General features: G+C 43.3%; 1 protein-coding gene across 1 annotated transcript in view; it reads left to right on the plus strand.

Moving 5' to 3' along the window:
• The window catches only part of LOC147710829 (aflatoxin B1 aldehyde reductase member 2-like), a 273,557-nt gene that overhangs the window by 188,124 nt on the left and 60,452 nt on the right, over nt 1-24,981 (plus strand). The window contains exon 6 of the mRNA XM_086921575.1: nt 24,741-24,870. Within this exon, the coding sequence (XP_086777701.1) occupies nt 24,741-24,870 (130 nt within the window). The remainder of the gene's footprint in view (nt 1-24,740; nt 24,871-24,981) is intronic.

The following is a 24,981-nucleotide window of genomic DNA, read 5'->3' on the forward strand; positions in this document are numbered from 1 at the left end:
CATCAACAAATAATGTTATACACAAGCTTTTTGTACAACATATACCATCATATACATCACTATATACATAGCTATATACAACACATTCACAATAAATTGACCAATGAACAAAATCATAACACAAAAACACAAAGACTTGTACGATTTACACCCTACAAAATATTTCAGCAAAGGCTGAGTGCCCTCCCATTCACTCTAGGAGGTGCACTTGGAGGTAGTATAGCACAGATGGTTCGAAAACCCAAATTACCGAACCTCAATCGAAAACTGTGTCACAAAGGCTACAAGTTCCCAAATTAATTGTAAACATAAACACTCCTCCAGTATGAAAGTGTCATAACCATTTATTCTGCCTGATCTATGAATCAAAAGTTTAAAAATCATCTGTGTTAATTACACTGTCCTTGTATATAGCACGCTATTATACGATGAGATGACCAGTAATACGTTCTGAGTAGGGTTCGTCTGGAGACCCTCCCCTGCGTCCCTGACCGCTGAGTTTGTTTGTGCATGGTCCGTCCTAGTAGTGCTAAGGGAATGGTCTGTAAGTGAATGCTTTCTTTGGCCTTTCAAAGTGGGCTTCTCATGGGGTACATTTAACACATTTAAGCGTATCCCATACACCATTTGAAGTCCACTGCCGGGTCGGTTATTATCAAGGGAAGCCCTGCCAGTGCAAGTCCAACTGGGAGCTCCAGCAGATCCATGGGGTTCTACGGCACTCCTGTGGAACCTCTAACATATCATAAAAGTTGCAACCTTGCTCTTTTGAAACCCTGCTCCTTCTGTGAGCTGAGGATAACCATGTAAATTCAGGCGCATTGGTTCCAGCTGAGGCATGGGATCAGTGTTGGACAATTAGATCATTGCCTTAGGAGGGCCAATTGTGCAACCTCTCCTTGGATTGTGAGAAACTGGGAAGAGGACTCCTTTCTAGAGTTCTTGTGTTTGCACTGAGATTTGTTCGTGGACTTACCCAGGTACAGAGACCTGGAGCCTACCAACCAAGTTTGTTGTGCTGTGCAACATAAAAAATGTGTCTCCAGTCCCCGATGGCATTCAGCTGCATCTGGAAGTATTTGTCACATAGTTTTGAATCCTGCTTCCATCCAAGTTACCAAAGACCGAATTCGGGTGGGTCTGTGCCCGATATGTGCAGCACAGTTTGACTCCTGTAGTTTTGATGTGGTGATGATGGGTGATATGTCCCTAGCACACAGTCACTGAAAATACAGATGAGGAAACTAGTGAAGAACAGATATAAGTTTAGAAGAGGAACTGCAAATTCATGTCAACCTCATGGAAAAGAGAAACTGATATTACTGTGCAGAAGTGGTGCTTATATACACCTCTGTGCAGTCACATCCAGAATTGGGACGCAACTGTAGCATAGTTCAATGGTGGTATCTGTCAGTTGGCCGGAACAGTTTATGGAAAAAGTTCATGGATCCATTCTGGAGCCTGGGTGAATTAAAAATGTTAGGAATCTTAGAAGTAGCCATCAAAAATACACAGGATCAACATGTTGACAGACTGAGCCTCTAGCATAGCTAAAAGCTACACACTTGGTGTTGTCTATATGCAAGTTATTCAATCCAATGTTTCTTTATTTTGGTTGTTCACCATAAAAGAGCAAGCACAAACATATACAAACAAATTAAAATAATTAAAATAGTTTAAAAGAGATCAAATGGAACAATGCATCTGACATAGTGCATTTTAAGTTAAAAAGCGATAAAAAGTCAACAACAATCAAGACCTTGGTTTTGCATGTTAAGGAAATTTCTCCTAGCATACCACATGAGATTTAGGAAGCCTGAGACCGCAAAAACTATATAAGAATCTGGGTTGTGCCTTAGTTTTTACATAACTGTATTAACCATCTCTGTCTTGCTGTGCAATATCCTGAACAAAAAAAAAAACACATGAAGTTCAGACTCATCACACGTATTGCAGGCTTGACATACACTTAAATTACTCCCTGTCCATTTAAATGTGAACGCACGCAGGGGGAGGCAGCCGTGTCGTAACAGTACGTATAAGTTCCTGGCTAATGCCGGGCAGATTGCATCCAGGCATGCCTCCAACCTGCATGTGTCTTTTACTTCCAAGAAGAGTGATGTGAGAGAGCCATGAGCGGATTCTGTTTGAAGTTTTGTGGATAAGCTGCACTGGTAGCTAGTGGTTAATAACTTGCGTGGTGTTCTCAGGCACGCTGTATCAGGGTTATCCCATAGTTCTTTTAGGCCTATTTCATATAGGCCCTCCCTGATGAATCTAAGCCATGGCAACTTTCCCGAGCCAGGAAGTCTCAGAATTTCCAATCGCTCTAATCTGTATTCTTGAAGTTCTGGTGTAGCCCAGAGGCACTGCCAAAATAATAATGTCCTGCAGCCAATTTCATCAGAAATAGATCTCGCCCCTAGGTCCATGCGCAGTGGAACCAGGGGGGAGCGGATCGGTAGATTGAGTAGTTGTCTAAGGAATTTATTCTCGGTGATAACCAGAGGCCTAAGGTTGGAGTGCCCCCAGAGTTCAGCCCCATATAGGGCAGCACTCCTGGCCTGGGTTTGTTATATCTCCATAACCGGGCTCACTGGTTTCTGGGATGTTTCCCTAAAGAACTTGGCCAGGCCACCTGTGGTTTGTGTCATTTTAAGGCTAGATTTGCTCATTTGTGCCCCCCAAGTCATATTCTCTGTGATAGTTAGTCCCAAATAGTCAAATACAGAGACCTGCTCCAAAGGGCTACCATTGATGTGCGGGTTAGGACGTGTGGATTTACTGGGGTTAAACACCATACATTTGGTTTTGTTGATGTTGATCTCAGGAACCCTGGTCCTGAAAATTCGCTGAATCCATCTAGGATTCTTTGGATACCCATTGGTGTCTTAGAAAGGAGAAGGGTATCATCTGCGAACATCATGGCAGGGATTTGCTTAAGCGCGATTTTAGGAGCGTCCGTGTCTTTGCAGGCTCTCAGTGCATCGGTCAGACCGTTTATGTATATGCAGAACAAGGTAGGGACTCCCCTTTTTACAGGGATGGGCTGCGTTAGTTCCCCCATTTTCCCCATATCTAATTAGGGCATAATTTTCATTGTGTAGCCTTCTCAATACATTTAGAAGGTAAGAAAGAATTCTCAAATCGCTTAGTACCTTCCATCGAGCATCTCTATGCACCAAGTGAAACTCACTCTTCAGGTCAACAAAGACCAGATACAGGCTGCCCCCTTCCAACTGGACTGTTTTCCAATAAAGAAGTTGGGCCTCGAAATCTGATCTGTTGATGTTTTCTCCCTGAAGCCAGCCTGCATGGGGGTCAGGATCGTTTGTTCTTCCAGCCAAGACTGCAAATGTTCTAGAAGAACCCTAGCAAAGATTTTCTGTGAGCCATCGATCTGACTGATGGGGCTATAGTTTGCTGGTGACAAAGAAGATCCCTTCTTGAATACCGGGATTATCTCGGCACCTAACCAAGTTGTGGTAAGAGCCATTAACAATAAAATTGCATTGAAAATTGCTAAAAAATAAGGGCCTCAGATTTTGGGTTCAGCCCGATAGAGGTCCCCTGGAATCTTATCCAGATCGGCAGCCTTGCCAGGTACAATTTTATTTAAGGCTTTGAGGACTTCTGACAGGGAAATCTCAGGAGTGGCTGTCACCGGCCTGAGTGGGACGGAGTTGCTAGGGTCAGACTACTCTCTATGCCATCTAGTGGGGCATAAAGGACTGAGAAATGCCTCTCCAGCATTCAGCAGCGATGTTTGGCTCAAATACCACTTGGGTGTTACTACTACCAGTGGTAACAATGTTCCCGAATACTTTCATATCTTTAGTTTCCAGGGCCGATTTTAGGCTGTCCCACTGATCTATTTCCCACTGGGATTTAGCAGCTACAATGGTGGTTTTGTAATCATGTCTGGCGGCTTTTACTGCGGAGTTACTTTTTGTTTTAATCACCTCTAATAATTCCCTTTTGGCTGCCCGAATGTCCCATTGAACCAAGATTGCCTAGGTGTCCTACCCCAACCCCTGGTGCACGTTATCCAAAACGTCTCCTCCAGCCTTTTTGTTATGGATTCATTGATCTTATCAACCTCGTCAAGGGACATGGCAAGGTCTCCAGATTTCACAATGTCCGATAAGGCCTCTATGTTGGGGATGATGGAATTGAATAAGAGAGTCAATTTATCCTGCGTTTTTTCCACCCAGGCCCACCTAACCTTCTGCCTATTATTTGAGAGGGCTAATCTATGATCAACACCGGAGGATTTCACCGATTTATTGAATATAGGGGGAAAATTAAGTGTGAGGAGTAAGGCGTTGTGGTCGCTATCTTGCCACGGGCAGATGATAAAATCTTTTGCCAGGGTCCATAACTTAGTTTCAAGAAAGATGTAGTCTAAAATGGAAGAATGACCAGCTCTGTTAAAAGTTTGGTTCCCAGGGGAGTCTGAGCCACAGCGACCATTACAGGCATCGCAGAGAATACTTAAGAGTAAGCACCTTGATTTGTAGTACCAGAGGTGTCCAGGCCCTAATGGGAGTAATATTGGTCTCGGGGATTGCCTACAGCTCGTCCTCCTCAGTTACTGATGGACCCGATAGGTCTTTCAGTGGTTCGAATTGGCAGTTTACATCGTCACCTAGCATCTACCAGTGCTTTGTTTGGAAGACTAGCTAACAGGTTATCGAAATGTTCTAAGGTTGCTGACTCCAGGCCAATCCTAACCGGCCTTGAGTAAACGTTGATTAGGGCGATTGTCATTTCTGATTTGAACATTAGTACAAGGCACAGAATGTCTGGGGAAGTATGCGGCACAAAGGCAATCCTACATCCAAGATGACTTCCAATCCATGTGCATAGCCCACCCGATGGCCTACCCCTTCCCTTAGTTACGGCCGGTATGTGAAATGTGGCAAAGCTCTTGCGAGTTGGGTTCTCCACTAACCAGGTTTCCTGGAACAGGCAGATGTCGCACATTTCTATAAAACCCCCGCAGTCAGGGCAGTCGAGCTTCTTTTTAATACCAGCCACGTTCCAAGACACAATCTTGAGATCGTTTGCTTTACTATTAATGGCTATAATATTCCCCTGTATGTTGGTGATTGAGTGCCCTACAATGTCTGGTGACACTGCATTATCTATGATTTTTACCTGAAACTCATTCGGGTAATCTGAAGTGAGTATGGTATCTGACCCAGACGCTGCACTGTCGATTTCTTCCCTATTTCCATGTGAATAAGTTGAACCATGCTGGTGTATATTAGTACCGGGTTGTGAGTCCTTAGTGATGATGGGAGCTTTGAATTTACCGGTAGTGGTAGAATTTGTGGGAGGTTCAGGGTGAGCTATCGCCCCAGTGTGGGCATTATCAGTGGTCTTGGGAGGGTCAGTTTCATGGTGACAAAATGACTTTTTCTTAGGTTCCCTGGTCCTTACCACTGCGTGTTCCCTTATACAAGGAGGCTGAAATGGCCACCAGGCTGAGAGTCAGTCTATCTCTTCCAGAGCCCCGAATCTACTCGCTAGAGTTAAGTTGAAAACGTGAGATTGCGTTAGGAAAGGACCCTGACCTTTCGATGGCCTAGTCTGGTGCCAAATGTTTGTTCCGGCTCTAGGGACAACCTTGTCAGCATAAAATAAGGACCTGGGATGCGGAGCACATTGCCCTGTCATTGTCCTGTTACCCACTCTGCGTGTCAATAGTATTTCACCTGCATTATCAAGGTTGAATTGGCTCTGTTTAGCAAACAGGTGTAAGCATATATTCTCTAGCTCAAGGTGGGTTTCCTTCTGTCCTTATTTAAGAGGTGGAACTCAGTAAGAACAATGACATAAGGTTTTGAGGCTGGTGGCAAATTTATTGTTGGGAGGTCCATCCTTTCCCTGCTTCTCGGTCTCTTCATCCCCCCTCTGTCAGAAGATGCTTCAGAGGTACCCTCATTGTCATGTATACTGCCCTTTTCCAGGCGACCCTTCTTGCACTGTTCACTTTGGGGTTCCAAAGTTGCAGTTGGGACCCCACTAGGAGTGGTAGACTTCTCTCTAATCTCCATATTTCCATGTTCAGCGGAGACTATAGTCGCTTTATGGGGCTCTCTTAGCATTATAGAGGGCGTATGCGCTTGTCCTACAGTACAAGTACAAGTGGTTGAAATTTGATTCAGTCGGGGGGATAACTTGGCATGTTTATCTCTCATAATATCACAGATCTGGCCTCCCAAGGATTCCCGCATGGTAGCTACCAATGGTGGTGGTGTTGTATCTGTGTAAATTATTCACCATCGGCAATATACTGCATGTGGGCAAATGCACAGCACATGCACACAACAAACCCTTGGCACAAGCATTTATTAATGAGTGCTTAATAACACACAAAATAATGGCAGGGGTCCAAAGACTTTCTTAGGACCCCGCTGCCAGTTCCAGATGTTGTTGAAGACCAAGGCTTTCTCGTCTTGGTTTCACCACATGACTCTTTCTTGCACCAGCCTACACTTTTCTGAACTACCGTTTTGCAGGTTCTTTTATCCTTCCTTTTTCCCTTGTCATTGCTTTTTTATTTTTCTCTTTCCCCCTTCCCGTCCTTGCTGTGGGCCAAAGTCTGATAATGAAAGCCAACTCCTAGACCTCAGAAATAAGTGCTAGTGCCCAAAACCTGTAAACACTGGCACAAATTAAATACTGCACCTAATGCTCATCGTGTTTAAACATACACCCACTTCTACGCGCAGTCAGTGGGACCAGAATTTAAGGGTATGGTTCCTCTGCAACTTTAAATTCTTTTAAGAGTGATGGGTATGCCCAGATGTGGGTCCTATCCTCACTGTGACACTGGAACTAAGCTACACCTGACTGATGAATCCCAATCAGTGTGAAACCGATCTAGGGTTGCTTCTGTTCCTGTTCAGGGAGGACCTGGTCTGGAAGCTCGGGCTGCACTGTTTCTATTGTAGTAGGGTCAGGACTGATTTGTGTATGGCTGGGTCCAGACAGAGGTGGAATGATGTGCAAAATAATGAAGGATTGGGATGCGGCCTTTAATAATTACCAGTGGCTAATATTAATTCAACAGTTTCATCATCACTTTTTTGTATACTTCAGTGCAATGCCGTAAGTGCAACAGGTATGCCCAGATGTGGTTTGCGGGCTCACTGTGCAACTGGACCCAAACCACACCTGTCTGACAAGCCCCAATAAGGGTGAATCTCAGTGCTTAATTTGAGCCTGTGCTTTCCAGTCCTCAGCGCCAGCAGTTCATTATCAACACCGGCAATTATGACAGTCTACCTCATGGTGGTGCTGTTTGACTAATTTAAAGATTAGCAAATCAGTAGATGTTTATTATTTTAGCATGCATTAAAATAACTAATACCTGCCTCAAAGCCATTCTTTTAGCTTAGGGGCCTGCAATAGTCTGAATTGTCACACTTGTAGGAGTGTGATGGTTAGTAGTTAGGTTGCTACAGCCATTGGCAGCACTGGCAGGAGCAGTGGATGGTACAAGCTGCAATGGCCTCCTGGGAGGGCCCTGGAATGTAATATTTTACAAATTAAACACTGGCAAAGCCGTTCTTGAGTTGATTGTGTCTGGTTCAGGCAGGACCTTCCTTGCTAGTTCGGACTGGACTGCTCCTATTGAAGCAGGGTGAGGACTGATTTCATTACAAGACCGGAGGCTACCATTATGCATACAACTTTTAATGCAGTTCCAAGCATAGCCGCATATGTCACAAAGCAAAGTTCCAACTTAGAAAACAAAGAACCAACAATAGCAAGTATCACTAGGCAATCAGCCTCTTTTAAATGCGGCTCCAAGCAAGAGAAGTCACTTCTTTTTACCTCCTGATAAACCTTGTAATTTAGAGTTTGGTCAAATTATTAGCGCAATGATAATTGTTTTAACCTTTCTAATATCTTACTGTGAGTAACCCCACTCTTATCCCTACAGCATTAGGAGTTTAGCTATACTGCTTTTACAGTGTAAGTATTATCTCTTTGATTTGGTTAAAGTTGATTTCCACCTTTAGACTCCTTGTGCTCGGATTACCAACCTCCAATTTACGGAGGTTGGCTTCTGCTTTATTTTCACTTGCTCGCAATGTATTTCATAACGATTATTTGAGCCCCTTCGAGTTCGCTCGTTATTTCCCCTTCTATTCCACACGCGTTTTAAGCAAACACGCACTGACCCGTTTTATGTACTTGAACGTCGGCCTCATTGGAATCCCATCGTTATTGAATTTTAATCCCTAACACTGTGGAGCGAGGCTTCATAAGAGCTTCCCGAAGCTCGAGCTTCACAATCAATATGGTTTCGAGAAATGACCCTTGGCAACACACGCGCTACGTGCGCTGGCTGCCAAGGTACTTTCTTACACTGCCATCAATGTAAACAGCTGTCAGGATCTGAGCAACGGATTTTATCTCCGCTCGTGCCTCCAAACAGTCCTTATTATACACGCTTGCGTTTTTTGGCCTCATTTACTGCTTTTGGGATATTGCCTACCCCACACCCACCTCCCAATATTACTATTTAGTCAAATATAGCTGTTTTTATTTGAAAATCCTTTGGTTAAGATAAAGGTTAAGATAAGGTGATTTACATTATATTTAAAAAAAAAAATTTATTATAATTATTATCCTTGAAGGCATCAAGGCATCACATATTTATTATAATTTTACTCATGTCTGATTCCGACTCAGATCAAGCCAACGCAGCTGAATCTGATTTTAATGATGAATCTATCAGGAATCTTATACATAAAGAAATGAGATTTTGCATGTTCTCTACTCTCTCTCAGGTCATGTCCTCCAAGAGATCATTCCCTCCCGGAAGGGATGACTTTAATAACGATGACCTTGAAAACGAGAACACAGAAATAAAGGGTAAGAGGCATAAAAAAATCTAACAATATTAATTTTACCCCAGAGAGCATGGGAGGTCCTAGCACCACAAATTTTACAGGAGGTAATCTCACCTCACTTGCCTCAGGTGTCCCTAGCGGCAAAAAATCAAGAGGTGTCCTTTGCGGCACAAAAGTTTTGGGTGTCCCCCGCGACACATATTACCAAAGTGCTCAGAATGATACCAATGATGATCTCAATGATGATGCCTCAGATGTCCAAGATGAATATATCCTTGATCTAGATGAAAATGACGAAGATTTTGACTCACTTCTAGGAGGGACCAAGTCAGAAGACCTCTCCAATCTAGCAAAGAAGCTTTGGTTTTTCTGCCTAGAACACAGAATCTCTCTCAGAGCAGAATACCTTCCCGGGAAATCCAATCTTTGCGCTGATTGGAATTCAAGATTCATCTTGGATTACAGCGACTGGAAGCTCAACACTTCTGTTTTCAACTCGCTCAATCATTTCTGGAGCCCTTTCCAAATAGACCTATTTGCAAGCAGGTTAACTACCCAATTGGTTTCCTATTTCAGCTGGATGCCAGATCCTGGTGCTCTAGCAGTGAATGCTTTTCTCCAATCTTGGAAAGGGATCAACGCTTATGCCTTCCCTCCATTCGCAATGATTCAGAGGCTTCTTCAGAAACTGAGACAAGAGCAATCCTCAATTGTCCTAATAACTCCCTTCTGGCCATCTCAAGTGTGGTTCCCAACAGTTCTGGAACTGACTTACGATTTTCCGTTCCTAATTCCTCCTCTGAAAGATCTTCTCACAGACGTAGACGGTCATATTCACCCTCTTATACAGACAGGGAATTTGAACCTTCTTGCCTGGAAGGTGTCAGGAGATCTAACGATCTCGCAAGACTTTCGTCAACAGCTTCAGCTCTCCTTGGAGAGTCGTGGGCCCCTGGGACTCATTACAGGTACAACAACATTTGGAAAGTCTGGTCACGTTGGTGCTTGGAAAGGGACTTGGATCCCGTGGAGGCACCTATTGTTGATATAGTCAATTTTCTCGGAGAACAATTCGATAGAGGATTAAGTTACAGATCTCTCAATTGTTTTAGATCTGCTATTTCTGCTGGACACTCTCTAATTAACAATAAAACGGTAGGTAAAAATCCTATTATTTGCAGAATTCTTAAGTGTATTAGACTTAGAAGACCTCCTCGACCTAGATATCAATCTCTATGGGATGTTAATTTAATTCTCCAGCTTTTCTGCAGTTGGCCTGTTAATTCTCTTCTTAGTAGGAAGAATCTTTCAATTAAACTAGCTACTCTTCTTTGTTTAATTTCATGCAGGAGAGTCTCTGATGTTAAAGCTCTCGATATTTCTTACAGATCTTATATGTTCGGAGTTAAATTTGAAATACATAGAAGAACTAAGACTATGTCTGATTCTATTTTCTATCCTCGCTTTGATAGTTGTACTAAACTGTGTTGTTCAATTTATGAAAGAATATGACATTAGAATGAATTCTCTTCGTCCTTTGGGCGATTCTCAATTACTCATTTCTTTTGTTAAACCCCACAGAGGAATTTCTTCCCCCTCTATTGCTAGATGGGTTAAGACAGTCGTGAAACTTGCTGGAATTGATCTGAATATTTTTAAGCCACATTCTATTAGAGGCGCAATGGCCAGTAAGTCTTTCTGGTCAGGGGGTAAGTTAGATGATTTTCTTAAAGCAACCGATTGGTCTAATTCTAGAACCTTTGCTCACCATTATTGCAAACCTGTATCTCATATGTCTGATGTTGTGTTACATGGCTACCTACATGCATAATGGTAGCCTCCGGTCTTGTAATGAAATTGCGATTCTCCTATTACCATGCCCAGAGAATCTGGATTTCATTAAAGACACGGAGGCTAACATTATCCCTCCCACCCTTTCCCTGGGTGGTTGACTAGATGATTTTATATGCTCTTTTCTTTACAGGAAAAGTTGGTTATATGCTTATTTATTTTTTGCTGACATTCTTTCCTTTCGCAGAATTGTGCTTTCATAATGTTAGGATTTATTAACATCTTTTCTTTTCTTTACAGATAATCTTTCTGGATGAATTTTCCATCTTTTGGATCAGTCATGGATGGATGATGTTTTCCATGTATTCTTTCTTCAATTTTGATGTTATTCTGGAGTTTATTGGACTTTTCCTTTCCTTTGTCACCACATTTAAAAGAGGCTGATTGCCTAGTGATACTTGCTATTGTTGGTTCTTTGTATTCTAAGTTGGAACTTTGCTTTGTGACATATGCAGCTATGCTTGGAACTGCATTAAAAGTTGTGTGCATAATGTTAGCCTCCGTGTCTTTAATGAAATCCAGATTCTCTGGTCATGGTAATAGGAGAATCGCAATTTGCATATGGCTGGGTCTAAGCTGGTGTGGCTTGGTGTGCAAAATAACAATTGACTGTGATGCAGCCCTGAGTAATTATCAGTGTCTGATATTGATTTGAGCATTCTGTCCATCCCTGTTTGTATACTTCAGTCCCAATGTCCCTCAGAAGTAGATTTTTCATTCCACCCACTTTCAGGAGCACTCACTCCTGATAGGATTGGGTATGTTACTTCAAGAGCCACCTATTGCCCTTTCATTGTTGGGCTTAAGATTCCGATTTTCTGTCCCTTTTACCTCTATTGTTTCCTTGCCAAAGGACCATCTGATTAATATTCATGGTAGAAGCCATTGTTACTTCATTCCTACAGCATAGGCATGAAGTACCCCATGTTGTGGTGGGTCAAGGATTATATTTCCAGTTCTTATCGGGTAAGAAATTAGCACATAGTGTTCAGTGTCCTAGCCCTGTAACAGGTCAACCAATGCGTTTCACCCTAAAAGTTAAAGCCTCTCCCAAAGGGAGCAATGGCCATTCCAACCATGTGAAACATGCTTACTGCCTCAAAAATGTCGTCACCAGTTTGGTAACTTCTCCATCTTTTAGATGTGAGCTTGGTGAAAAACTATACAAGCCGCTCCCTCGAAGGATGAACTAAGTTGTGGCCACCTGCGGCGGAAGTAGAGTTAATTCACAAAGCAGAAGTAAGTCTCCAATTTCAAAGAGAAAAACTTTGATGATGTGAGACAAGAAGAAAAGGAAGGTTATTATTTAAACCAGGAACATATTACTGAACAGACAGAAAGACAGTCTCTATTTCCGTCTTCTCTCACTTTCTCTCACTCAATTCTCTCAATTCTCTTCTTCCCATTCCTCTCCCTTCTTATCCTTTGGGTTTTACACAGCAGCACGGAAGACAGCGAAACTGAAACCGGGCTGTGACTGAGAGGGCGGGGGCTGCCAGCGCATGTGTGCTATTTGTAATGAAGAGGGAGCCCCAGCGCTGGCAGATAAAGTCCTGGGTCCCAGGAGGGGGCCCGGGTGAAGACCAGCGCTGCGGGGCTCCCATACCGAGACTGACCCGCTGCCTGCCGAGGGAGAGAGGGACACGCGGAAAGAGCCAGGTGAGTGGGTGGGGTGGGGGGGGTAGCTGTGGGCGTGTGTGTGTGTGTGTGTGTGTGTGCGCGTATGTGTATGCAGTGTGTGCGTGCCTGTGTGTGCGCGTATGTGTATGCAGTGTGCGTATGCAGTGTGTGTGCGTGTACATGTTTGTGTGTGTGTGTGTGCGGGAGTGTGGCTGTGTGTGTGTGCGCGCACGATTGAGAGACGCGAGATGCTGACTTGCGGTGAATGTTGAACAGGAGATGTGCAGGGCGCCTGGCTGGGCGTGCGCGGCCTAGAGATGAGATCGCCGAGGGAAAGCTCGTACCCTTCCCCTGTCCAACATTCCCGGCAAGTGCACAACATAAGATCTTTCGCTGGATGCAGCTCTTCGCGCTGCTAACACAAGCCAGACCTAAAAAAAGAAGACAACACAAGTAAGATTAAGTATTTCGCCGTTCAGCCCCACCAGTGTCCTCACCACCGGACAGCCCTAACCCTGGCTTGCGGTGCTCATCTGGATCCCTTTCTTTGGACTTTGAATTTAACTACAAGCAGTGATTCTGTCATCAAACTCACCAACATATTGTTTGTCAGCAAGTATGGGAAGAATTATTTTTTCAGACACTCTTCCACAGCAACGGACGCAGCGCAATTTAATCCAGTTTACAATCTAGTATTTACATCTAGCTACAACCTGCCATCATGGTGCTTCAGTGTGTGGGTGTCTCGTAGCTCCAAAGAGCCAAAAAGGTGTTGTTGGAGGTCAGTGAACTTCAAAGCTGTTCCAACAGATGGTCATGCGTTTTTGTGTCACCTCAAGATTAGAACCAGCGTTATTCTACATTTTGTTCTGCACAATTGGGTGTCTCTTATTGAGAATTTGTGAGTGACTTTTTGTTTTTCATGGCATGGACTTGTGTTTTATTTATGCGGATCACATTGTTGCTTTCACTGAGACCTGTTCAGCTTTTATCTTGCCTAATGCGGGCTCCTTACTGACAGCTGTTCGGGCCGCATGTAGTAGTCAAACGCTGTGGTAAGTTTTTTTTCTTCAGTCAGCAACCACAGTTTAGAGACATCAGTTGTGCCGGTTAAACAGTCTAGCAGTTGCCCTCTAATTTTCGAATTTCAAAGGGATTTTACTGTTCTTACCTTTTGATTGGCGTTGCGCGGTGTTGCTGAGGGACCCTTTGTGACATGCAGGACTTCACGAGAATTCTCTGTGACAACATTCCTTTCATCTGCTTATGGCTGTGCAACTCAGTGGCAAAGTTTGGTGCACAAGCGCGCAGGGAGCTATCCCGCGCTACGTATCGTGCGTGCCGCCATCGTGTGGTTGGCGGTTGCACGCAACATCCAGATCCTGGTTGGAAATCTCCTTTGCTTTTCCCTCTGTTGCAACGCTGTGTCAGAGCTACACTCCCTCTTCACTACTGGAGCGCGTCTATGACTGAGGTTATTCCTCGACCCACACAGAACACGTACAAAATACTCTCACATATGTGTGGTCAATTCTGTGAGTACTTTCTGCCTTTGCTTTTCTGCGTCCATTTGGTAAACCTTCGATTTCTGGACAACATATGTCTGTTTTACAACTGTACTTACTGTGCATGTGGATGACAACCGCATTTTCAATGCACGTTTTATTCTAGCGGACTGTGCATGGGGAATTTTTCAAGTCATTGTCTTCAGTTCCAAGCTTGTATTGTCACTATCTTATAATATGGGTATCATTGGACCATGGTGACACGCACTCCCCAATAATTTAACAGTTATCAGTTTATTGTTATTGCGATTCGTTTTTTAATGCATTTTTTATGCTTTGGTATGGTTGTTCCATATCCATCTTTGCCTTCAGGTCTTAACATTACCGAAGATCTTTACACTTGTTTATAGTGGGTTCACCTGAGGTACTAATGGCATAGGATTTACCTTATTTGCATTATCAAGTAGCATATTTTATGGATTTTAGATACTTATTTATTCTGATGAACACTTTTTAATCTGTTTTGTAATGCCAACTTTTAGCAATGAAATTTACTGTGATGGTCATTTTTAGATATACTTAAATTATAAATAAATTTTAGCCTTTATATACCATTTAAGGTTTTTATGGGTGAAATAATTAATTGATTTGCTAATGTATATTTATTTATTTATTGCTGTTGATGGTTGACAATTTACAGATTGAAATGTATTTATTGATATGAATTTCTAGATCCATATATGATATGCGTTGTTTTGCACATAAATCGTGGCCAGTTACCACTGTGGTATTTCAATGACATAATTTTTTTTTCCCCATACAAGTGGCTCTACGCGATTATTTTTTGTGACCGTTTGCACTTTATCTCCGTCCCTTTGGGATTTGTAATCATTGGACATTTCAAGCGTATGGGGCTCCATACTGATCCACCCAGAAACATACCAAGGGATTTAAGGAAAATATGCTGCTATATTTTGATTTCATTGATTTAGCACAAACATCAGGATTTAAGCCGCACTGAGATTTAACAATAATGAATTTATTTATTTAATTCACGTTTATTTTCTTTTTCTCACCTTCACGAAAATCAGGCATTGTATGTTTTTATGCTAGTACACAGGTTTGAATTGATTTTAATTGGCCAAACATATATTCATAGTACTATTTGTATTTAAAATGAACTGATAAAACAAAACAAATTTGTAGTTCACAAACCAGGATCTTTTCTATGTTTATGCAATATGTAGGCCAAGACCTGTAACGTCAGCAATGTATTTAAACCAATGCCGACAACCTATCTGTGTCATGTGATCAAGCGCTCTGTGTAGCGCGAAACGCGTCATGATGGCTGGGAGCACTAACACAGAATAAACCACCTTGCACAAAATTTGGGTCCGTGTTTTCAAGACGAGCTGTGCCTGCCTTGCTGCCGGATTATCCTTGGAATATTGAAAGCTGAGTGAAGTCTCTTGTCGGCTTTTTACGGACCCCCTCTCAACTTGGACTGCAGCTTAACTCAAGAGACACGTTTTCTTGCGAAAACCGCCAGAGGCTCCGGAAGGAGAGAAGACTGCAGAACCCCCTTCTGACCGTAAATCTCACACGAGGTGCCGGAAGACAGATCGGGACACGACTGAATCGGAGGAGACAGCCTTTCCTGCAGTCCGCCTGAGGTACGTGTGCGTGAATGTAAAGGACGATTAAGGGGTGAGAGGTGTGCTTGTGACCTAGCGAGTGAACGGAGCGAAAAGAAAAAGCCTTAAACGCTCGCACTCCCGGAGTCCAACAATTGGTGTAATTACTGGTGTCTCCCTTAAAAATGTCATCGGACACAGTTCAAGAAAGGGAGAGTGCGGCACTACTGATGTTTGACGAAAAGAAAACAGCACCAACTAAGGAGACCAGTGCAACCGGCAAAACTAATGAACCCAATACTACATTGAAGGACAAGTTTAAAATCCTAGAGAAGAAGAGCCGCCCGGAGCAGAGCAAATGTTGGGAGGCCAGGTCTTTAAAAATGTATTTAGACGTGGATAGGGTCCCTCGTGGACTCCGCATACTCCTGGCGCCCAGCTATGAGAAACCAAACCCTGCTCTAGTGCGTGAATGGGCTGACTGCAATTTAGAGTCTTCCAAGAAATTAATGCACATACTCATAAAACATGCCGAACTGGACAGAACTGAATTACTTGAAGAAATAAATAAAATCAATGAGGAAATAGATGCATTAAAGGAGGAAGATGAAGCCAATAAACTCAGGAAAGAAATGTGTATGAGGCTAAAAAAGGAGGAGGAAATTATTAAAAACAGAAAAACATACAAATTCTTTCGTGACAAAACCGATTTTGAAACTGGACACATTTTTACCTTTTCTAGAAAATATGAAGCGATAAGGAAATCCAGGCAAGCCAAAAAACAGCCCACAGTGAAACCAACAACAACCAGACCGATAAATGAGGAAACTGTTTCAACCAACTCTGAGAACAGCTCTGAACCGGATAGCGATCAAGAAAGGGCAGACAATGCAAGAGCGGCAGGCCCAAAGAATACACTGGATGAGGAGCTGGAGATTTTTTGCGAGGACAGAAGGCAAACGCTAAGGCCTCGGACAAAACAACAGAACTACACCGCTCAAAGAACCGGAAACGCAGAGAGTGGAGGAAGGCCAACAAACACAGGTGGAACTCCCAAAAAGAGAGGAGGTTGGAACAAGAACAAATAATTCCCATTGACTTGGATAAGACTGTGGTAAACCTGGCAAATATTGAGTTGAGTCACAGGGAAAAGGAAATACTGAGCCTGGGTCTATCATTTTTCCCGAGGAGGGATTTCAACTACGTCCACACCAGACTGGATGTCTTCAAGAGTACAAGAAAATTGAAGTTGAAAAAGTACTTTGTTCTCAATAAACAGGAAGACACACAAACTATATTATCCAGTGACACCACTGTTGTAAATACAGCTTGTTCGCAAACAGCTGATCTAATGGAGGAGCTTGATGAAATGTGGCAATCGGGCTCATACAACGAGAGTGGGGAGGTGCATACACAATCTGTAGCAGGAACCTCGGGGCTCACCGTCTACCCGGCAGGGCTCAGAAAACCTCCTACCAAATTTAAAGCCAAGTCAACTTTCAATCCAGTCATGCTCAAAGACTCTATAGACTTGTTCCATGACAAAGTAACCAACCAGTTGAAGGATCTAAACATCAAAATTCACAGGGGCAAACATATGTACAACAAACAGATGGCGGAGTATAGAGCTTTGATGGTCAAGCTGCAAAAGAATCGCAATCTTATAATTTGCGCTTCTGATAAAGGAGGAAACATTGTGCTGATGCACAGAGAAATGTATCTAAAAGAAGCCCTCTTGCAGCTTAATGATAGAACTTGTTATACAAAATTCACTGGATTAGAGTTGAAAGCTGTATACACGGACTGTCACAAAAAATTATCCAATTGGAAATTGAAAGGCCTAATCACCAAATCTGAGCACAAGTTCCTTAAAAATGACCATCCCATTGTGCCGACAATGTACTTTTTGCCCAAACTGCATAAGGACCCTCTAAACCCTCCTGGGCGTCCGATTATTTCAGCCAGAAACAGTTGCACTGAGCACATGTCACAATATGTGGATTTCTTCCTGCAGTAGGAAGTAAAGAAACTGCCGTCATACATAAGTGATACTAGTGATTTTTTGTTAAAAATCCAAAACCTAGCATGGAAACAAGACTACTTATTAATTGCACTGGGCGTGTGTTCACTATACACAAGTATCATACATTCAGACGGCCTTAATGCAATGAACTTCTACCTGCAGAGAGCACAACCAAACATGACAGAGCATAACAATATGTTGGTGGACATGGCGAAGTTTTGTCTAAACAGTAATGTTTTTATGTTCAACAATATGATGTATAGGCAGCTACAGGGTGTTGCCATGGGGGCCAGCTTCTCTCCTAGCTAAGCGTGCTTGCACATGGGCTATTGGGAGGAGCTGGTCCTCATGGTGGAACATGCAGAGACAATGCAAAACAGGATGGTAACCTGGTTGCGCTTTATTGATGACCTGTTTATTGTGTGGAGGGGTGATGCAATATCAGCAGAAGCATTTATAACAAACATCAATAACAACAACTTGAACCTCCAATTCACTGCCACCATAAGCAATACATCCATTACATTTCTAGACACAGAAGTCTTTGTTGAACACAACAAACTAGAGACCAGATTGCACCGCAAATCCACCGCCGGGAACTCTACCCTACATGCCAGAAGTTCACATATCAAACACCTAGTGAACAGCATCCCGTATGGGGAGATGCTAAGGCTCAAGAGGATTCACAGTAGGGAAAGTGACCTGAAAGACGCCCAAAGAGAGAGCAAAAACAGATTTTTACAGAGGGGGTACTCTAATAAAATCATAGATGCAGCTATACTAAAAACTGCACAAAGAGATAGATCCGAACTGTTGTCAGGACACACTAAGTTGCCGCTTGAAGGGGAACCCATAGTCACCAGGCCACCTGAATTCAGGATAATTGTGCAGTACAGCGCACAATTTAAACAAATCCAATCTATCATCAGCAAGAATTGGCCACTAGTCCTCAGTGACCCTGTGATAGGGGGTGATCTCCCAAAAAGACCTTCCATCACTTACAGCAGGGGGCAGTCTATGAGTGACAAGCTTGTAAAAACCAGCCCAGAAGTCTTAGTCAACAGTATGGTGTCAAACACATACAGGCTTTTTTAATTGTAAGGTATGCAAGGCCTGCCAACAAGCAGTTAACAAATCCTGCTACCTCTCGCCATTTGACAGGAGGGAACACAAAATAGACCAGGTGTTAACATGTAAAACTGAATACGCCGTCTATGTCTTGATATGTCCTTGCGAACTGCTCTATGTCGGAAGTACCAAACATCCCGTACATAAAAGAATCCTTCAACATTTAAGAGCAATTGACAATCAAGACAATACCTACCCTGTCGCAAGACATTTTAAAGCTAAGCATGACTCTAAGAGCAACAAACTCAGGTACTATGCAATAGACTGCGTACCAGCAAGTAGACGAGGTGGCAACAGAGAGGCCAAACTTTGCCGCCTTGAGACTCATTATATACTTGCGCTTAATACCAAGCATCCTTCAGGTCTTAACATTACCGAAGATCTTTACACATGTTTATAGTGGGTTCACCTGAGGTACTAATGGCATAGGATTTATCTTATTTGCATTATCAATTAGCATGTTTTATGGATTTTAGATACTTATTTATTCTGATGAAGACTTTTTAATCTGTTTTGTAATGCCAACTTTTAGCAATGAAATTTACTGTGATGGTCATTTTTAGATATACTTAAATTATAAATCAATTTTAGCCTTTATATACCATTTAAGGTTTTTATGGGTGTAATAATTAATTGATTTGCTAATGTATATTTATTTATTTATTGCTGTTGATGGTTGACAATTTACAGATTGAAATTTATTTATTGATATGAATTTCTAGATCCATATATGATATGCATTGTTTTGCACATAAATCGTGGCCAGTTACCACTATGGTATTTCAATAACATCATTTTTTTCCCCATACAAGTGGCTCTTTACGCGATTATTTTTTGTGACCGTTTGCACTTTATCTCCGTCCCTTTGGGATTTGTAATCATTGGACATTTCAAGCGTATGGGGCTCCATACTGATCCACCCAGAAACATACCCAGGGATTTAAGGAAAATATGCACCTATATTTTGATTTCATTGATTTAGCACAAACATCAGGATTTAAGCTGCACTGAGATTTAACAATAATGAATTGATTTATTTAATTCATGTTTATTTTCTTTTTCTCACCTTCACGAAAATCAGGCATTGTATGTTTTTATGCTAGTACACAGGTTTGAATTGATTTTAATTGGCCAAACATATATTCATAGTACTATTTGTATTTAAAATGAACTGATAAAACAAAACGAATTTGTAGTTCACAAACCAGGATTTTTTCTATGTTTATGCAACATGTAGGCCAAGACCTGTAACGTCAGCAATGTATTTAAACCAAGGCCGACAACCTATCTATGTCATGTGATCAAGCGCTCTGTGTAGCGCGAAACGCGTCATGATGGCTGGGAGCACTAACACCGAATAAACCACCTTGCACAATATTTGGGTCCGCGTTTTCAAGACGAGCTGTGCCTGCCTTGCTGCCGGATTATCCTTGGAATATATATATATATATATATATATATATATATATATATATATATATATATATATAATTGAATTTGTAAAGCGCCTGGTTACACTGTACTAGTGTGTCCCCGCGCTGTAGAACGGCAATAGCCAGAGCCTCTCAACTGCTGTTTCTTCCCACCCGACCAGAATCTGGCCCCGCCCTAATCTTTGGGAAACAAGTGAGTTTTCAGCTCTTTGCGGAATACAAGCTCTGATGTCTCCTACCGGAGGCTCAGAGGAAGTCTTTTCCACTGTTGAGCTGCCAAAACACGAAAGGAATGCCCTCCCATTCTCACTCTTCTGAATTTCGGAACCTGAACCTACCCCGTCCCGCTAGATCTCAGCTGTCTGGTAGGGTGGTACGGGGTTAACAGGTTATGGAGATAGGTAGGCCCTCTCCCCTGTAAAATTCGGTGGACAATACAGAGGGCTTTAAATAACTTTCTCTGATCGGAAGCCAATGTAGAGTTTTCAGTGCTCTCTTAGAAGGAGCTCTCTTGGGCAGCATCAAGAACAGGCAGGCAGCCGCATTTTGTATGCGCTGCAGCCTCTGAGTGCACTTAGCGTTGGCTCCCAAATGGAGGACATTCCCATAGTCCAGCCTTGATGTTAAGGCATGGACCATGGTTTTCCTGGCTGTCAATGGCAGTAGGTCCAATGTCTTCCTGAGAACCCTCAGGATGCCAAAGCAGTTGCCTGCCACCCGTTTTGTATGGTGCTCAAACGAGATTTTAGTATCAAGCCATATCTCCAAGTTCCTCAATTGATCGCTGGGAGTGGGTAGAGGGCCCAGCGCTGGAGGCCACCATGCCGAGGTCCACACCAAAGGAGTCTTCCCCACAATCAATACCGCCGTCTTATTTCCATTCAATTTGAGGCAATTATTTGCCATCCAAGCCGCCAGTTCCTGCAGACAAGAACTGAAGTTGCTCGTGACCTGCTCCTCTGGCTGTGTCAAACCCACAACCAGTTGTGTGTCGTCTGCATAGGACACGACTTCAACTCTGAATTTTTCCGTGATCTCTGCTACTGGTGCAACATACAAATTAAAAAGGGTTGGGCTAAGACTGGACCCTTGTGGTACCCACTGTTTCAGGCTGATGTCTTTGGACCGGAAGGGTCCCTGCGCCACTTGGAAACTGAGATCTCACAGAAAGGACTCCAGCCATTTCCATGCTTTACCCATCAAGCCTCCCCTTTTTAGACACTGTAGGAGCGTCTGATGGGCTACAGTGTCGAATGCAGCACTAAGATCCAGCAGGATCAGTGCCGCAGTTTGGCCTTCGTCCGCACATTTCCGTAAGGTCTCTGTGGATAGCAGTAGCGCTGATTCTGTTGAATGGAGTGCACGGAAACCAGATTGGGTGGGATGGAGCATCTTATGAGCCTCAATATGGGCTGTCAGCTGATTATTAACAGCCTTCTCTGCGATCTTGGCGAAGTACGGCAGGAGTGAGATGGGGCGCAGGTTCTCTAATTGCTCCATGCTGATATTAGGCTTTTTTTTCAAGGGGAGCACCACAGCCTCCTTCCAAGTTTTTGGTACCTTCCCTGAGTCAAAAGAGAGCTCTAGTAAGTGTACGATATAGGGCTCTAGAATCTCCACACTGCCTCTCAGTACTTTAGGTGATGCAGGATCTTTAGGGGAGCCTGATTTGATTTTACCAGCTATTGTGCATAAGGCCTCCCGAGAAGGGACACTAAAGGTCGTGAGGCATTCCATGCCTTTTACAGTGGTAGCAATCTCCCCTCCCCTGCAGCCTTCTCTGGCCGTATCCGGGAAAGAGGAGTAGATCCTCAACCTTGTGCGCAAAGAACTCTGCCACCTGATTGCAGGATTCCTCTGACCCTGACATAGGAGCAGCAGTGCTGGAGAGGTCAGAGATCTCTTTAAAAACGGAGAACAGCTCCTTCTCCGAGTTGTCTGCTCCCTGTATCCTACTGCTATAATAGGACGTCTGGGTTTTTCTAATTAAGGCGTGGTATTCCTTAAGACCAATTTTATATTCATTCCTGTCTTTCTCAGAAAAGCTTCTCCTCCAGTGTCTCTCCAGGCATTTGCATTCCGATTTCTTACCCCGGAGTTCTGCACCGAACCATGGGGCAGATTTACTCTGTCTCCTTGGTGCGTTACTCGACCAGGGCGCAGTGCTGTCCAGTGCCTCTGTAATGCGCCTGTCCAGAGCTTCACAAGCTGACTCTAACCCCAGACCCCCTGGAGGCCCGCCCTGGCCTAGGGCCTTATTGAACGCCTTGGTGCAGAAGTTTGCCCATTTCCTGCATCTGTCCTTGATTCCCACCTTGCCCTGTGTTTTGATTACTGGTACCGCCGCCTTAAATGAGATCAGAAAGGGATCAGATCAAACCACGGGTGTCGGGGGTTCAATAGACAGCAGCTCCCAATTTGCAAAAATCGGGTCAAGAAGATGGCCATGGCAGTGGGTAGGCAGTTCAGATTTCAAAGTCAGTTGGAGTGCTGCTAGTTCCTGCCGTATTTCTTGTGCCTCCACACCAGCGGCCTCATCAAAATGGAGGTTCAAGTCTCCCAGAAGTAGGAGCCTCTCATACCTGAGGGCTGGCTGAGTTAAGCTCTCGCCTTGGTTTTTCATACATTGTACAATGGAATTGCACTTGCCCATATTCATCCACCAAGGGATTGTAAGGTGGTTCACCCTGGCTCTTCATTTTTATGTTATGTACACAGGGATGGCAATGGGTACTAGCCCTATATTCTCTCTAGCCTCTTGCCCACATGGGATACATTTTACATTTATGGACTCGGGGTACACTCCTCAAGGGGTTCATTGTTCGTTTTACTTGTGTACTATTTTACACTACATTTTTCCCTACATAGGAATGGCAATCTGTCCTTACCCCATTTCCTCTTACACGTGCCTACTCGGGCCACTTACGGTTCTCACCCTTATATAGGGCACTGTTTCATGAGTCTCATTCCCTTTTACACTTACAATTTTCCTTACACAGGGTACAGTTTCTTGGGTCACAGTCCCATTTACATTTACACAGTCACCCTCACTCGGGGCGTCTCATGGGTTACAGTTCCATTCACATTGTTACTCACCCTTTGTACTTAGGGTATAGGGCAGTCATGGGTGTTAGTCCTATTGGCTGTTATTTACTTTCTATGTTATTTTCTATGATGTTATTGCTGTTTTAAATACGCTAATTTGCAATAATACTTTATTGAATTGTCTATTTGGAAATGGGGAGGAGTATAGTCATACTGTTTGTTTCTCTTCGCTTCATCTCTGTTTTCTCCAGTTCAAATTTCCTATTTCTCTTCCTTTTCATCTTTGGAATATGGACCTTACACCTTTCAATGTTATTCTTCTTTGGTCTTCAGTCTTTCCCTTTCTGCAGTGTTCTTCTCGTTCTCCCTTGTTTTGGAGGAAACTCTTCCTTCTTTTCTCCTTGCTTGGGTATGTCTTCTGTGCTGTTCCCGTCGTGCCTTATCTGTCTTTCCTTGCTTGCCAGCTTGGCCAGTGGGTGTGTGTGGGGGCTGTCTTTTGTACGTCCGTCTCTTTCTATTTCGTATTTCCTCTCTTGCGTCTCACAGTCTCCTTCTTTCTTTTTCATTAATTTAGAGGTTGGGTTTTCCATTTGCTTTCTTACACTTTACCTTCTCCTCTTTGTCTTCTCCCACATATCTCCTCGCTCTACTTTGTTTGCTTTTTTCCTGGACGTTCTCTCTGTCACTCCATTGTTTCTGTCCCTTGTTCACACTCGTTATATTTTATCATAGATTGCTTTTTGTTCTTCTGTTGAGAGGAAAAGGGATATTTAGTATCCTGCATATGTATTGTAATGTATTTTCCACTACCTGCTCAGCCAGTGCCTGTGCTCTGAATACAATAGAATGTTGGAGTGATGAGCCTCGGAATTTTAGGACACAGAGAGGTGTAGTGACAGTTGGGCATGGGCTGAGCAGCAGACAGGCTGCTCCTGGTGGGGCTCGCCTTCAAAACTTAACTACCTGTTATACTACTTGTTACCTGTTTGAATAAATCTTACTGAATTACTACTTCATGTGTGGACCTCCTCACCACACACTGATGCTGTAGTGAGCAGAAGAGAGGGGAGGGGTGAAATTAAAACCGTGGAGTGTGATGGAAGATGGCAGGACTGTCCTGCAGTAAGGAGAAAGCAACAGGCATGTTTGTGAAAGTGGAGCTAAGTAGAGTGGTGAAAGAGTAAAGGTGAGGTTTAGGGTGTAAAGAATGAGACTAGGTAGAAGCAGTAACCTCTGTAAGACTGTAATCACATGGTCCACTGTGAGAGGCAGTTTCAGAAGGAAAAGACAAGTTTAGAGTTAAAGACTTGGACAGAATGGAGGAGCTGTCCCAGCAGAAAGGAAGAGCGAGACAAGGGGACAGGGGCACTTTAGAATAGTACAATATTTGTTGTTAGTGGGCACAAGAAATGGAACTAAAAATGGAGCCTTGTTGAACAATAGAGAAGGTTAAAGTTATGCAACGTATTGAATACTTATGCAATGATGGATCTGCAGAATATTTAAGAAAAGGTGGATTAGTTTATAAAAGAAAAACATGGTTTATGTATTTATCTGTAGCCAAAAACAGTTTGGGTTGAGCCACACTATTAGACCCAATGGGCCTAACTCTATTTTTCTGTCTGCAGATACTGGAAGGAGGAGTATTTCCGAGGGGTTGAGCTAGTGGAGAGAGCTCTTGAGGTGGCCTATGGTGCCAAGAAGCCAAGCCTGACTGCCGCAGCGTTGCGCTGGATATACCATCACTCTAAGCTCAAGGTACAGAGCTCATTCACTCAGAGCAGCTTCCTCCCAGCAGTCGTGCATCTAATGCAGCCACCTTTCCACTTTCATTCTCACAGAAGTGGTTCTGCCTGCAACCACCCTCCC

Source organism: Lissotriton vulgaris, chromosome 5 (assembly GCF_964263255.1).
Source record: "Lissotriton vulgaris chromosome 5, aLisVul1.2, whole genome shotgun sequence".
Classification (NCBI taxonomy): Eukaryota; Metazoa; Chordata; class Amphibia; order Caudata; family Salamandridae; genus Lissotriton; species Lissotriton vulgaris.